The sequence below is a fragment of the Dipodomys spectabilis genome, unplaced genomic scaffold, assembly GCF_019054845.1.
Source record: "Dipodomys spectabilis isolate Male_0828 unplaced genomic scaffold, ASM1905484v1 ptg000157l, whole genome shotgun sequence".
In the NCBI taxonomy this organism is placed as follows: domain Eukaryota; kingdom Metazoa; phylum Chordata; class Mammalia; order Rodentia; family Heteromyidae; genus Dipodomys; species Dipodomys spectabilis.
In genome coordinates, this window is record NW_024870834.1 from 4126036 (window position 1) to 4140623 (window position 14588).

The following is a 14588-nucleotide window of genomic DNA, read 5'->3' on the forward strand; positions in this document are numbered from 1 at the left end:
CCTGGCCTACTCTTTGGTTTTATAAAAGTGTACTGTGGTAGAGATTGAAATTTATTTATTTATCCTGCTGGAGAATGATTCAAACTCCTACATCTTTTGTCCAGGGTATTTTTAGAAAACTCTATTAGAGTGCGTGCGTGCGTGCGTGCGTGCGTGCGTGCGTGCGTGTGTGTGTGTGTGTGTGTTAGTACTGGGACTTGAACTCATGATTTCAGTCTTGCTTAGCTTTTTTCAGTCTACCACTTGAGCCATATCTTCACTTCTAGGTTTTTTGCTGGTTAATTGAAGGCAAAATGTTGTCTATCCTCAGACCTCAGCCTCCTGTACAGCTGGCATGACAGACATGAGCCACCAGTGCCCATCTTGCTTTATAATTATTTTTTTTATTTTTTATTTATTTTTTGGGGGGTCCAATCGTGGGGCCTGAACTCTGGGCCTGGGCGCTGTCCCTCAGCTCTTCAGCTCAAGGCTAGCTCTCTACCACTTGAGCCGCAGCGCCACTTCTGGCTTTTTTTTTTTTTGCTTATGTGGTGCTGAGGAATCGAACCCAGGGCCTCAGGCATGCAAGGCAAGTGCTCTACCACTGAGCCACCTTCCCAGCCCCTATATTTTTTATTTTTATTTTTTTTGTCGGTAGTGGGACTTGAACTCTGGGCCTGGACACTGTCCCTCAGTTGTTCAGCTCAAGGCTAGTGCTCTACCACTTAAACCATGGCGCCACTTCTGGTTTTCTGAGTGGTTTATTGGAGATAAGGGTCTTTCCTGCCTGGGCTGGCTTTGAACCCCGATCCTCAGATCTCAGCCTCCTGAGTGGCTAGGATTACAGGCATGAGCCATCGGCGCCCGGCTCTAATTCTTTAGACAGAGTAAATATGGCTGCTTTACAGTGTGGTTTGAAATTTCCCATCTCCCAGGATTTTCGCAGTGTGTCGGTTATATATTTTTGCTTCTTCTTGATAGCCTGTGTCTAGATGTGGCAGCTTCGATTGTGTGCTCGGCATTGTGTTTGACAAATTATGTGTATGGCTAATTTGAGATTTAGAGTCATCTTTCCACAGAGGGCTTTTCATTTTTATTTATTTTTATTATTGCTAAGAAGTAGGGGCTTTATCAGTCTGAGGGTGCTGAGTCCAAGTTCCTCTGGACCACTGAGATGCTGGAGCTGGGCTGCAAGTACACACAAGTTGGGGTTCACTTCAGGCTCACACCTTTACTCTTAGGGTGAAGTGAACAAAAGTCTCCACTGAAGAGGGCACTCCCCCTCTTCCTCTCCTTACGTTGTGAGGCTGCCAAAAGCAGTATTTCTTAATTATTCACCTGCCAGACTGGCAAACGGAAGTCCAGACACACAGGGCATTCCCTCCTGGTTCTCATCCTTGCTTGAGTTTTTGCTTTTTCCTTTATTCAGTGCTGGGATCAAACCCAGTACCTTATGCATGTTAGACCGGTGCTTTACCACTGAGCCACACCTCCAGTTCCCCTCCTCTTCTTGAGGGTTCATCTGATCTTTGTTAACCCTTTGATGGCTGGATCTGTTGGTAATATTTTGTCCTCCGTGACCCTTTCCCACCCACCTCTCCTGCCTCAGATTTGCTCCTTCCTTTTGTTTCCTGGTATCCAACTCCACTATAGCAGAAATAGCTTTTAGCTCCCCTGCTCCCTGTTTTCCAGCTGGCATTCTAGTAGGCTCTGAAAAGCTAAGCCAATTACCCATATCATACAGCTAAAGGATGGAGGGGGCAGGCCCAAAGACAACATTTCAACCCATGCTCCTGCCTATAAAGCCTTGAACTACCCCAATATCATACCGTAGTAGTCCCAGAAACTCAGGTTGCCATGCTATGAGACCACAGTACTCTGCCTGAGTAGAAAAGTCTGTCAGGCTCAAAAATGCCCTTGGAAACATAATTCAATGGTGGTCACTTTATTAATGATGTCAGAGTTGGATGGGACCCCATTGGTCAGCATTCTAACTGACCTACCACACTTAAGGCCATTCTGGAACATTCCAGAGAACTGATTACAGGCCTTGGCTTGAAATGGCATAAAGTGAAGTTACTGCCTTATGGGTTCTGTCTGCCAGCTCTCTGCTCGCCTCTCCATGCAGTGACACTTGATTGCCCATCTATACAAGCCACGAGAAGCAGCTCTGTCTGACTCTGCCTTCTCCCTCAGGAGCTGGAGGTTCGAGTCCCAGAAGGTCAGCATCTCTTTGAGAACCTTCTTCGCTTGGGTCCAGCAGGGGACCGTTCAGAGGAGCTGGAAGATCTGCGCTACCGCTGGATGCTGTATAAGTCCAAGCTCAAGGACTCTGGCCAGCTCCTGGTAGGTGCTCAGGGGACAGCCAGGCCCCAGGAAGGACAGGGCTGGGGACACACGTGGGCCCTGTGTATACCTAGGTGACAGCTTGGAGGTGTGGGTGGGGGGGGAAGAAGACAGGTTTTTGCTTCCCATGATGCACTTGGCCACCTACTGCCTTGTGAGGCCAGCGTCCAGACAATAATCATGGCAGAGCCTTGGGCCTCACTTGCTGGCTGCCATGCAGAAAGCTCTCGGTGCCTTTCTCTGTTCAGTTCATGGGCTTCCTCTGACAGAATCCGCACGTGGTCTCCAAGGGGGTGCTGCACTGGGCTTGAGTGGGGCCTGAGGTCCAGCTCCCCTCCCCGACTGGCCTCCCTGCCTGGCATTGACTAAGGATTCTCTCCTCTTGAGCCTCCATGCCTCCTACACAAAATAGCCACAGCGACACCAGTAACCAACCGTGGCTCTTATGCAGCGCTCTAACCTATCTATAGAGAGGCTAGTTGTCCATCCCTGTGGACCATGAGGGTGAAGCCCAGGAGAGGCCCGGAGGAGGCGCCTCTCTTCCCAGGCCCAGGTCAGACTCTAGGCATCTGGTCCCAAGATGTCAGCCACTAGATGTCAGCCCAGACCAAGCCAGGCGGCCATGTCCCCCAGCGCCTGGCCCAGGCCTTCCCAGACACAGTCCCACCTGGGCCCGAAGCATGTTCAAAAGCTCATTAAATCGAATCTCCTGCTGGCTCCATTGTGCAGATGACCAGAAGTTTTCACGAATCGCTCCCTTGACAAAATGAATATTCCATTACACGTTCTGCTGGGATTTAAATTTCACTCACCTCCATCTCCCCTCCCTCCCCCCTTCTTTCCTTCCTTGCAATAACAGACGCAGAGTTCTCCAGGGGAGCCGACTGGATTCCAGAAGGTACGTATGTTCGTACATGTCTGCCATCTGCTCCACAGAGCTGAGGGGGAGCTTGCAGTGACCCTGGGGGACAGGATACCTGGGTTTTCTAGTAGGTTCTGTGAGATCTGAGACGCGTTGATGGCAAAGTGGTTCTGGGCTGTAGTGGGTTGGGTCCTGGAAAGGCCAGGCTCAGGAACGACCCGTGGGGATGTACAGAAGGCTCAGAGGTGCCAGGCCCTCATCAGAATCAGGCACACTGGGGAGGGACAAGGAAGCTATCCATAAATAACCATGACAGCAGGTGTCAGCTGGAACTGTCCCAGGAGCCGGGGCCATTCTGGGGACAATGGACCATGGGGTCACCCTCAGGACAGAGGGGTGTGCAGGGCTCCGCACTACTCTAAGAAGGTGGTGGTGGAATCCCCTTGTTCTGTCTGGCACGGGGTTCCACTTGTGCCCACAGAGACACGCACGGGCTGTTTGTAGTTGAAGCAAGAGAGGAAGCAGCCGGAAGGATAGGAAGGGGTACTGGTTCTTGGCACTCAGCACGGGATACCTGAGCTGCCTCTTGTGTACCAGCTACCCTGCTCTGCTGGGTGATGGCATCTCACCAACCCACCTGGCCATGCCCAAGTGGCTTTAGCAGCAAGCGAAACTGGCTTGTTCAGCTGGTATCTAGCCTCTGATACCCAAGCTTACATTTTAGCCTTCCAGGGAATGTCTTGGAGGAGGCCTCCCTGAGGCCTGCAGTGTGTCCAGCTCCTGCCAAATGTCCCCAGGTGGCCATTTCCAAGGGAAATACACTTGTTTTCTTGCTAAGAATTGGCCCATACGGGGCCCTGACACCCTGGCTGCTGGCTAAGTTCAAGCCTGGCACCTGTGGGGGCGGGGGAGTGGGTAAGCCATGGACTGGGCGGGGCTATCAGACCAAGGCTGTACCCTGCACCCAGCACCAACCCCCTGTATGGCCTTGGGCAAGTGGCTTAACCTTTGTGGCCCAGTTTTCCCGTCTGTTAAATGGGAATGCCAATCTTGCCTTTCTTCCTGTTTCAACATTGAAGACTGCATGAACTGTTCTCTGTAGAGAGATACCTAGAGCCGAAGGCCGGTTCCTCCCAAGTTTAGAATAATGACAGCCTGTTGGCGGAATGGGGGAGAGTGGCAGGAAAGAGCAGGCATCCATCATGGCCCAGCCAGGTGACTCCTGGTGGAAAATGGCTGCCCTAAGACCAGAGGACCAGACTGCTTCTAGCTTTCAACTCCTTGTGCAGCTCCTATGCCCGAGTCTACCTAGAAGCCAGTACTGATGGAGCACTGAGCTTGGGCCAAGCTCTGTTTTCTGCTCTGGGAACGTGACAGGGAACAGGAGAGCAATTGATCCTGCAAGGCCATGTTCCTGGCTGGGTGGAAAGAGGTGCCCGGGCTCCTGGACTGCAGCGTGGGCTTCTGGGTCAGAAAGCTCCCAAGGACAGTGGCTGGGCAGGGCCTGCAGGACCCCAAGATTTGCCTCAGCTATGGCCAGTAGGTGTTGGGCACAGTTTTGTGAGATGGATAAGCAAGAAGAATCTAAGGGGGCACAAAAATCTGCTCTCCTGGGCTATGTATGAAACTTTGGCTTCCGTGCTGGCTGGCTTTGAGCCTGTAGGAGGAAGAAAATTAGGAGCTGCAGGACAGGACAGATTGCTGAGCCTGTTTCTAGAGAGTTCATGTTGTTTGTTTGGCTCTGTTGCTGAGCTACACCCCAGCCCCAGAACTAGGAAATCTAATCTAGTAGGCCTGGAAGGGGCCATGAATCTGCATTTCTAGCAAATTCCCAGGTGACACTGATGCTGCTGGGGAATATACTTTGCGAACCATTGCTTGACAACCTGGATTTGAGTCCCCCCTCTCCCACTAGTGTGTGTGGCCTTTAGCAAGTCACTTAATCATTGTCTTCCAATGAATGAGTGACAGTCACCAAGAGAATCGCAGGCAAAGTTCCTTCTGTAACCATTGACACGCAGTAGGCTCTCATTTGTTGTACATGAAGGCCTGGCACTTCGGTAGATCCTGTCTCCTCCCCTCCCCTCCCATCTCTTCCCCCCACCTTTCTTTTCTTTCCCCCTCTTCCCTTTCTCTCCCTGCTTCTGACAGGGTCTCACTGTGTAGTTCAACCTGGCCTCACACTTGCAATCCTCCTATTTCAGCCGTGAGTGTCTGGGATTATAGCCATCACTGTGCTTCTCTTGATGAAAAAAAAAGTTTGGTTTGATCCTCATAGTAGTGTGTGTGTGTGTGTGTGTGTGAGAGAGAGAGAGAGAGAGAACGCACATGCGTACCAGTCTTGAGGCTTGAACTAGGGGTCTAAGTGCTATCTTTCAGCTTTTTTGCTCAAGGCTAGTCCTCTACCACTTGAGCCACTGTTCCACTTCCAGCTTTTTTGCTGGTTAATTGGAGATAAGACTCTCTTGGATTTGGCTGGCTTTGAACCACGATCCTCACATCTCAGCTTCCTGAGTAGCTAGGATTACAGTCGTGAGCCACTAGCTCTCACGTTATCTTTTGCTAGTCTTGCTGTTATATTTCTGTTGCTATTATAAAAATACTTGAGATAATCAACTTACAAAGAGAAAAGGTTTATTTTGGCCCATGGTGATGTGGTTCTAGTCTGGCCAGTTGGCCTCCTTGTTTTGGGCCTGTGATAAGGAAGCATGTCATGGCAGGGGTTGTGTGGTAGAACAAAACTGCTCACCTCACAACCAGGAGGCAGAAAGAAGAGGAAAAGACTAGGGTCCCACTATCCCTTTAACTGCAAGCTGCCAATGGCCTCAGAACCTCTCCCCAGGCCCCACCTCTTAAGGTTCCACTACCTCCAAACAGTGCCTCATGGCACCAGGGCGCCACTTGTTTGAGTTGGGGTTGGAGGGTTTTTGTTTTTTGGGATTTTTTTTTGCTAGTTAGGGTATGTGTATGTGTGCGTACAGCTCTACATACATGCATATATACACATACAGGCTTGACAGGTCGAAAATAAGTGCTGTCTGCCAAGGCTGTAATCTTGCCAACTTAAAAAACATTCCACATATTTTTAGTCCAAGGGAAAGAAAAAAAGCTTGCTCCTAAGCTAATTATTTCTGAATGGCTGGTTTTCTATACTTTTTTTTAACTCTCCTGGCTCTTAAGTTGGCGAAGGCTCCGGCTCCATCCATGGCTTCAGCCTGCTTGTTTGTATAAACAGAGTAATTAAGATTTATTAAATCTGTAACTGCCCCTGTCCCTGCAGCACAGTGCTCCTGGATGCTCATCCCTGGCACATGCACGCACACGTGCACACACACGTGCACACACACACACACACAAGGCATACGTGCTCCTTGAGCTGCCGTGTGTCACCTCAAGCCCTGCACTGGTCCAGGATGTGGTGCTGCTGCTGTCCTGAGACACACATTGATTTTATTTTAGCTTGAGGAATAACTTGGCTGAACCAACGTCATCTGCAGGGTGGATGGGCACAGAGTTCTGGGCATGGCCCAGTGTGGGCTCTTGACATTCAGGCAGCAGGTAGTCAGCCACAGAGAGCAGCATTTGGCTCACTGTGTGTGTGTGTGCGCCTGCGCACGCGCGCGCGCACACACGCACCAGCCTGAGGTTTAAACTCAGGGCCTTCACTGTCCCTGAACTTTTTTGGTCAAGGCTGGTGCTCTACCGCTTGAGCCACAGCTCCACTTCTGGCTTTTTGGTAGTTAATTAGAGATAAGAGTCTCATGAATTTTCTTGCTCTGGCTGGCTTTGAACCTCAGTCCTAGATCTCAACCTCCTAGGATTACAGGCATGAGCCACGGATGCCTTTCTTTCACTTGATTGTTTCAAGACTCATAAATCTTCCCATTTTCTCATCTGGGGCGTTTAGTTATCCAATTCCGATCTAGTCCTTCTCCCAGTCATCACTTCCTGACCCTGCCCACCTGGAGCTGCTTTAAATCAAACCTGCTTGTAGGCCATGTTTGGTTTTCTTTATCTTTGGACCACACTGATAGTGTACCTTTGAGATTGCAAATTTGAGGGAGCTCAAATTTTCAGGAAAGAGAACCCTGCTCCCTGCTCAGCAGAGGGAAGATGTTGACTGTCTCTGCCCGCCCCCATGGGATGGATTATGCCTGCTGCCCCAGCATTCCATGGGAGTGTCAATCAAACCTCCAGTCCATGGTGGTGACTTCCCTCCTGGCTGATAAAACAATGATGCTCCTTACAGTCCATGTCTTAGCTTAGAGGAAATAGTTTAATGTCACATTTCACGAGCTTTCTGGCTAGATAGCAAGATCTTCCTAGCCATGACATTTATGACATCCTACTGTGTCAGGTGCTGTAATGGACACTCATAAGCCTGGTGTTTAACAATCAAGAACTTCTACTGTAGTAGGAAGAACTGTCATCTGTTTTTATTTTTGCGTATCCTGGGGCTTATGCTCAGGGCCTGGACACTGTGCCTGAGCTTCTTTTGCTCAAGGCCAGCACTCTACCACTTGAGCCACAGTGCCACTTCTGCATTTCTTTGTTTATGTAGTACTGAGGAATCGAACCCAGGACTTCATGCCCGCTAAACAAGCACTCTACCACTAAGCCACCTTCCCAGCCTGTCATCTTGGCTTCTTCTTTTCTACCCAGTATTGTGGCTTTGGCATCACCCTTACTATGATAACATCATTACCACCACCACCACCACCATCATCATCACCATCATCACCACCACCATATCACCACCACCATCACCATGCTGTCACCATTGCTACCACCACCATCATCACTGCCATATTGTCACCATCACCTCCAACATCCTCACTGTAGTACTATCTCAGTTATCATTGCCATCACCATAATCACTACTACCACCATCCTCAGTTACCATCATTGCCACCATAATCACCACCACCATGACCACAGCATCCTCAATGTGACCCTCAGTGCCATCTCCACTATCACCATCAGCACCCTGTACCATCCTTCGCCCACGCCCATCGCCCTCACCACCATCACCACCATTATCCTTGCTAGCCTTGTCATTGGTGGCTGTGTGTGCTCTGCAGGGAGCCAGCAGACACTTCTAAAATAACAGTATTAGGGCTATCTTTTTTTTTTTTTTTTCTGTTGGTTGTGGGGCTTGAACTCTGGGCCTGGGCCCTACACCTCAGCTCTTCAGCTCAAGATGAGGACTCTACCGCTTGATCCACAGCACCACCTTCAGTTTTCTGATGGCTAATTGGAGATAAGAGTCTCATGGACTTTCCTACCCTGGCTGGTTTTGAATCACGATCCTCAGATCTCAGCCTCTTAAGTAGCTAGGATTATGGGTGTGAGCCACTGGCTCCCGGCTAGGGCTATCTTTAATAACAGAATTAGTAGCACAAATAGAGTGCTAGGACCCAAACTACTGATTTGCCTTCCTTCGAGTCTCACCGCACCAGCACGCAGGCTCAGGCCCTTCACCTCTAGAAACACAGCGGGGTCACCTTGCTAGCATCCAGCTTGGAGCCTACCTGGCCAAGTTCCGAAAGCTGCCCCGCTGCCCCGCACCATGCCATATCTTGGCCAAGAGGGCCTCTATTTCCCGAGCAACCAGCTCTTGGCCTGTGCTCCTTAGCGGTCACAACACTCTGGGAGCCACAATCCACAGGATCCCACAGAACTTAGGCAGGGCCCCTTGGCACTGTTGTGGGCATTCCAGTCAAGGGGGGTGGCATCAATGAAGAGGAAGCACAGGGGAGGAGGAGCAGGAAGGGGGAAGGGGAGCAGGAGACAGGATGGGAAGAAAGGGCCGGTGGCGGTGGTGGCAGTGGATGGGTGCACACGGAAGGTGAGGCCTGCTCCTGGGGACCTTCCACACTCCAGGCACTGTCTCATGACATCACAAGTCTGTATGGAGCCATCGTCATCGTCCTATGAGAATCTGGGGTTTAAACCTGGTGTCTACCCTGCAGACCGCCAGCAAGCATCTGCACGCAGAAGCTCCTTCATGTTGAATGGGCTTTTTGTCCCGATCAAGCCACCAGGGGAGGGAAATCCTGCGAGTGGAATAAGCCTGGAATGCACCCACCCAGCCCCGCCCACCAGCTCAGGGCCAATGCACCCACCCAGCCCCGCCCACCAGCTCAGGGCCAATGCACCCACCCAGCCCCGCCCACCAGCTCAGGGCTGGCCCACTCATCTTCCTTCTGGTCTTAGGGCTCACTAGGTGCTACTCGGCATCTCCAGAGAGCAGGGGACACCTACCCTACCTGTCTCTAGCCTAGGAAAAGATCAAAACTATCACACAATCAGCAAGATGCTTTCTATGCATGGGTGTTGCTTTCATACCATTGTCAAGCTGAAAAATCACTTGGGGACTGTCTGTAATCAGCAGCAGAATGTGCCTTCTTAACAAAAATTGATTGTTACTATAAGGGTGATGTACTAAGGGGTTACAGTACATAAGTCAGGTAAGGAGTACATTTCTTTTTGGACAATGTCACCCCTCCCTTCTCTCTCCCAGTTTTTCCCTCCCATCCCCATCCACAAGTTCACTTTCAACAGTGTCTAGTTAGCACCACTGCCGAATTTGTTTAGCCTTTGTCCCCCTATTTCTGTGTTCCCCCCCCCCCCCTTACCCTCCCAAAGACAGATAAAGACAAAAAAGAAAAGAAAAACCCTTGTTTCCATTTCCCGGAGTTCATTTCGATAAATACTATCTTGTATAATCAGATGCACATAGGCGTTCCTCTCCTAAGAGCATCCTCCTGTCTCACTGTATGTGAACGCCTAGAACATTGCTTTCCATATATTTTCTCTCTCCCCCACCTTGCATGGCTGGAGAGGGCTGCAGAGGTGTTAGCTTCTGGCAAACTCATTTCACAGCTAGGCAAACGGAGGTGCAGACCGCCCCTCCTCCCCCTGGCAGCCCCCAGCCTCACTCACGTCCTGTCCTGTGTTGGTCCCACAGGCCCAGCGATGGCGGCGGCGGCGTTGGGGCCCCTGCTCCCTCCTGCAGAAGGCGTGCCGCCTGGCGCTCCCGTTGCAGCTCTTGCTCCTGCTCTTGCTGCTGCTCCTCTTCCTGCTCCCAGCTGGGAAGGAGCGGCGCAGCTGTGCCCTGGCCAACAACTTCGCCCGCTCCTTTGCGCTCATGTTACGCTACGACGGCCCCCCGCCCACCTAGCCCACTGGGGTGCCCAGGTGAGGTACCTTCTGCAGCCTCCAGTGCGCCCCAGGCTCCTTTTGGGGCTCCCTGGTGGGAAAACTGGAAACAGGACCGGCTAGAGAGCACAGATCCACCACGGCTGCGTGGATGTCTCCGGCAGGTTCCCAGGGCAGACTAACTTTTTATACAGCATTCATCGTCTTTGTCTATACTAAATGTATTCTGTGTGCTGGGCTCTGTGTTCAGGATCTCGTCGGCTTTGTATGCAGAGGCTCCTGTTCCATTTCATGTATGATGTCTGTTTGTAGATGAGAATTTTCCCAACTGTGTATCTCTCCAGGGGGTGTCATGGTGCTGTGTCAGCAGTCAGCCAGAACCCAGGGACCATAATCCACTTCTTCTTTGGCAACTTCTTACCCAGAAACCTTAGCGCAAAGCCAGATATTAGGGAAAGGTGTCTTCTGAGTTGTTAGCCTACAAAGCACACAGAGCCCAGGGACTCAGTTTACCAACAGTGAGTGCAGACCTGCCAGGCTAGTTCTGTAAAGCTCAAGAGATTTCATGCCAGGAGCAGACGCCGAAGTGACCATCACCAGAGGCCGACACAGTGCTGGACCCGCCCAGCCCACCAGCCGTGGAAGGCCTATGAAATGGTTTGGTCCATCATGGACAGACACCAGTGCTTCTCGTGAACTTGCCTGGGCTTTCTGTGTCCACTGGCCTGTGTGGATAATTTTATCTGGGCCACAAATGATGATGATATAAATATCCAGATGACCCTTGGCAGAAAAGCAGCTTCCGCACCCCGGCTAGTGAAGGTAGTTAGATTTGGGTCTATGTGTTCCTGCAAAAAAGGAATGATTTCTTATTTCCACTCAAAAGGGTGAAACCAACTCAGCATTGGCCCCGGAGAGCCCTGGGAGATCTGTGTCCCCTTGCCTGCTGGTGGCTTTTTTCTCCATCCATGTTGAACTTGAACTGAGGGCAGAGAGGGGTATCTGCGGGTCAGGGACCAGGGATGGATGCCAAGACAGAGGGGAAGGCCTGGGCCTGGGGGTGGAGCCTGTCTAAGGGAAGGCCGCCTTCCTGTACAGCCCTTAGGCCCACTGGCCAAGCATGCCCATACATACCTACCCTGCGTGGGACCATAGGGCTGGTAACTTCTGGTTAGGCAGGCCTCTAAGCTGGTGGGAAGTGTTTCTTCTTCTCCAAAGGATTCTGGGATAGCTCCTAAGAGCTTTAAAACTGGATGGTGTTTTTTGTAAACCGACAGTCTTTTTTTTTTTTTTTTTTTAAGCAAATACTTAATGCTCACTCTTTGCCCATGGATTTTTGTCTGTTGAACTTTGGGTCGAGCCCTGGGGGTACTGGGTCCTCAGGCCTTGTATCAGATCTGGAAATGTAGTGTTAGAGACAGAGGCACTTTAAACAGAGGGAACCTTGGGCCCTCAGAGGGTCCTGCTCAGTGAGGCCATGGCTCTCAAACGCACACCAATCCCCTCCAATCCTACAGTCAGGTGAGGCCAAGGAACAGCTCTCATGTTTGGCCCAGTGAGGAGGAAGAGCTGGCATCATGGCTCAGAAGAGCCGTGCCAGGGAGCTCCTGGCACTGATGGGCAAAGCACTTCTCTCTGGGTGCTGGGAACCCAACCTTACGTGGCTACTTTCCTGAAGGATCCAGGGCTGAGACCTTAGGCTAAGTGCTGGGCCTGGGTGTTCCTTTTCCACTCTCCTGCATCACCGGTCAGAAATATGGGGCTCAGAGAAGGGGTGTGACTCACCCATAGGCACACAGCAAGAGGCTGTTAGGCCAGATCCGAACCTGTGACCTGCTCAGCCCCTTCCCCAGAGCAAAGGCCAGGCTGAGACAGAGCATTTGTGTGAGGCCCTGGGTTCCACCCTCAGTGCTGAGAAAAAAGAAGGAAGTGTGTGCTGGAGGGGGGAGGGGAGAGCTGTTTATATGTCACCTGGTGTCACCTGAGTCGTGGGGTCGCATGTACAGAAGGTTGGGAGAATCGCAATAGTTGGGCTAGTTGGTAAGAACGTCTCTATATTTTTAAACTTTGTTACTGATGCCATAAAACGTGCTTGTTTGCATAGCTTTTTTTTATTTTAAAGAGAACTGGTGTTTTCATTACTTTGTGTCAATATAGTTATCATAGGATATGATAGGCCATTTGCAAGCGTTTTTTAAAACGTAATCGCTTTTGCTGAGAGTAGGAGCAGACGGCTGCTGTGTCGCTAACACTTCCAGCAGGAGCCATGGAGAGGCCGCAGAAGCCCTCGGACGGGGTGTGCCGTGAAACCTGTGTGTCGCCCCCTTCTAGAGAGAGAGGGTGCCTAGAGTATCCTGACGTGTGTGTGTGTGTGTGTGTGTGTGTGTGTGTGTGTGTGTGTGTGTGTGTGTGTGTGTAGTGAACAAGAGAATGGGGGAATGGAGACCCCACCAGATAACCATTGGTTACCCCCTTGTGGTCCTCCCTTGTCCTTTCCTTCCTATCTCCAGAGCATGACGGCCCCCAGCATGTACTGATGCGGTAAGGATGGGCGGAGGGTGGAGCAGGCAGCAAGTGAGGTCAGGAGACCCCTGTAGGCGCCCCGTGGAGGGGCCGAGGTCTCTGGTCATGAGTGGCACAGTTGTGCATCTCCAGTGTGCCCAGCTTGGGCAAGAGCTTCAGCAGGGTTTACAGGGTTATATTAAAAAGCCAGAGGTATTTCTGGGACACCAACACCCTCCTGGGCGTGGAGGACGTGGGAGCTGGGCAGTGTTATCCACTTCTGTCTCTGGGGCTCTGTTCACCTTAGCCTTCTGGCAGGAAGCTGGGCCCTCGATCAGTCCTCTAGATCTGGAGAATTCTGCTGCTCCTTTGGGCGTGAAGATGCAGACGCCTGCGTTGCAGGGGTGTGTGGGAGTGAGAGGGGACAGGAGGTGGCACTTCTTCCTCTCCTGGCTTAATGGGAAGGTGAGGCTCTGTAGACCTGCTTCATACCCCAGACGGCCCAGCTGGAGAGGGCAGACAGGGACATAGGACAGAAGGCATCGGAGGCCAGAGATGGCGACAAACTCAGTGCTACTGACCCTGCATTGAAAAGTCATGATGGTGCTGTTTTGTGTTATGTGTACCTAGCACTATTTAAGAAAGGTGGAGGGAATGAGACACAGAGACAGAGAGACAGAAAGGGAGACAGAGGCATGGAGACAATATCGGATCAAACCCAATTTTCAGCTTGGTGCTAGAGGCTCACGCCTGTAATCCTAGCTACTCAGGAGGCTGAGGTCTGAGAATCATGGTTCGAAGCCAGCCCAGTCAGGAAAGTCCATGAGAAGGGAGGGCACAATTGGTACCCTGGGAATGTGGCTCGTGGCTCTGGGCTAGGGAGAGGCAGAGGTCACCAGTGGTGGTCTTTAGAGAAGGGAAAAAATATATATACATACATATATATATATATATATATACACACACATCTATACCCATATACATCTATACCCATATACATCTATACACCTATACATGTATATATATATATATACACATATATCCACCAGCCATTTGTGTGCCTCTGCCTCTTTCCCCCTCTGTTGAGCAGCAATGCTCTGGGTCTCTATTCTAGGCTTTGTGCTGGAAGATTATGGGTAACTAAGATTGAGGTCCTGCCTTCAAGGAGCTCCCAGTCCCTCACAAGATACTGAACCAGACATAGGCCATCGCCTTTGACTTTGCTGTGTGCCCTCCCAGAGATGAGGCAGGAGAGATGGTGGGGCAGGGCCGGGCAGGCAGGAGGGTGGTACCCTACATCTGGAAGGTTCCCATGGTTACCAGGTAGAGAGAGGAGATGGATAAAGGAGGTCAGGACACTGGACAGCTCAGGGAGAGGACTTGGCAAAACAGGAGGAGGAAGCAGATTGGCTGGGCCTGCCAGGGAGTAGAGGTGGATCCCTGGGCTTTGCTGGATCTCAGAGCACAGGCGTGGCAGGAAGTCCAAGGCTGAGGGCTACAGTACACTACCCCATTCATTGTTACTTCTATTCCCAGACAGTATTAGTCCATACCCAAGGGAAAACCTTGTATCTGGAAATGGCAAGCTAGGATTTCTTGGAATGGTAGTGTACACTCTGGTGAGCCGTTTGTCTGCAGATTAAGGTTGTCTGTTGCCCCCTCTCACCTCCTGCCTCTGGTTATTCCACAAAGCAAGGTAGCTCAGGGCCCAAGAGAGGCTGTCCTAGCAGGCACTGGG

At 51.1% G+C, this 14588-nt stretch overlaps 1 protein-coding gene across 1 annotated transcript in view; it reads left to right on the top strand.

The window, feature by feature from the left end:
* Syne3 (spectrin repeat containing nuclear envelope family member 3) overlaps positions 1 to 13803 on the top strand; it is a 77362-nt gene extending 63559 nt beyond the window's left edge. The window contains exons 17-20 of the mRNA XM_042692781.1: positions 2176 to 2325; positions 3185 to 3223; positions 10158 to 10387; positions 12573 to 13803. Of these exons, the coding sequence (XP_042548715.1) occupies positions 2176 to 2325; positions 3185 to 3223; positions 10158 to 10370 (402 nt within the window). The 3' untranslated portion in view covers positions 10371 to 10387; positions 12573 to 13803. The remainder of the gene's footprint in view (positions 1 to 2175; positions 2326 to 3184; positions 3224 to 10157; positions 10388 to 12572) is intronic.
* Positions 13804 to 14588: the final 785 nt, after the last annotated feature.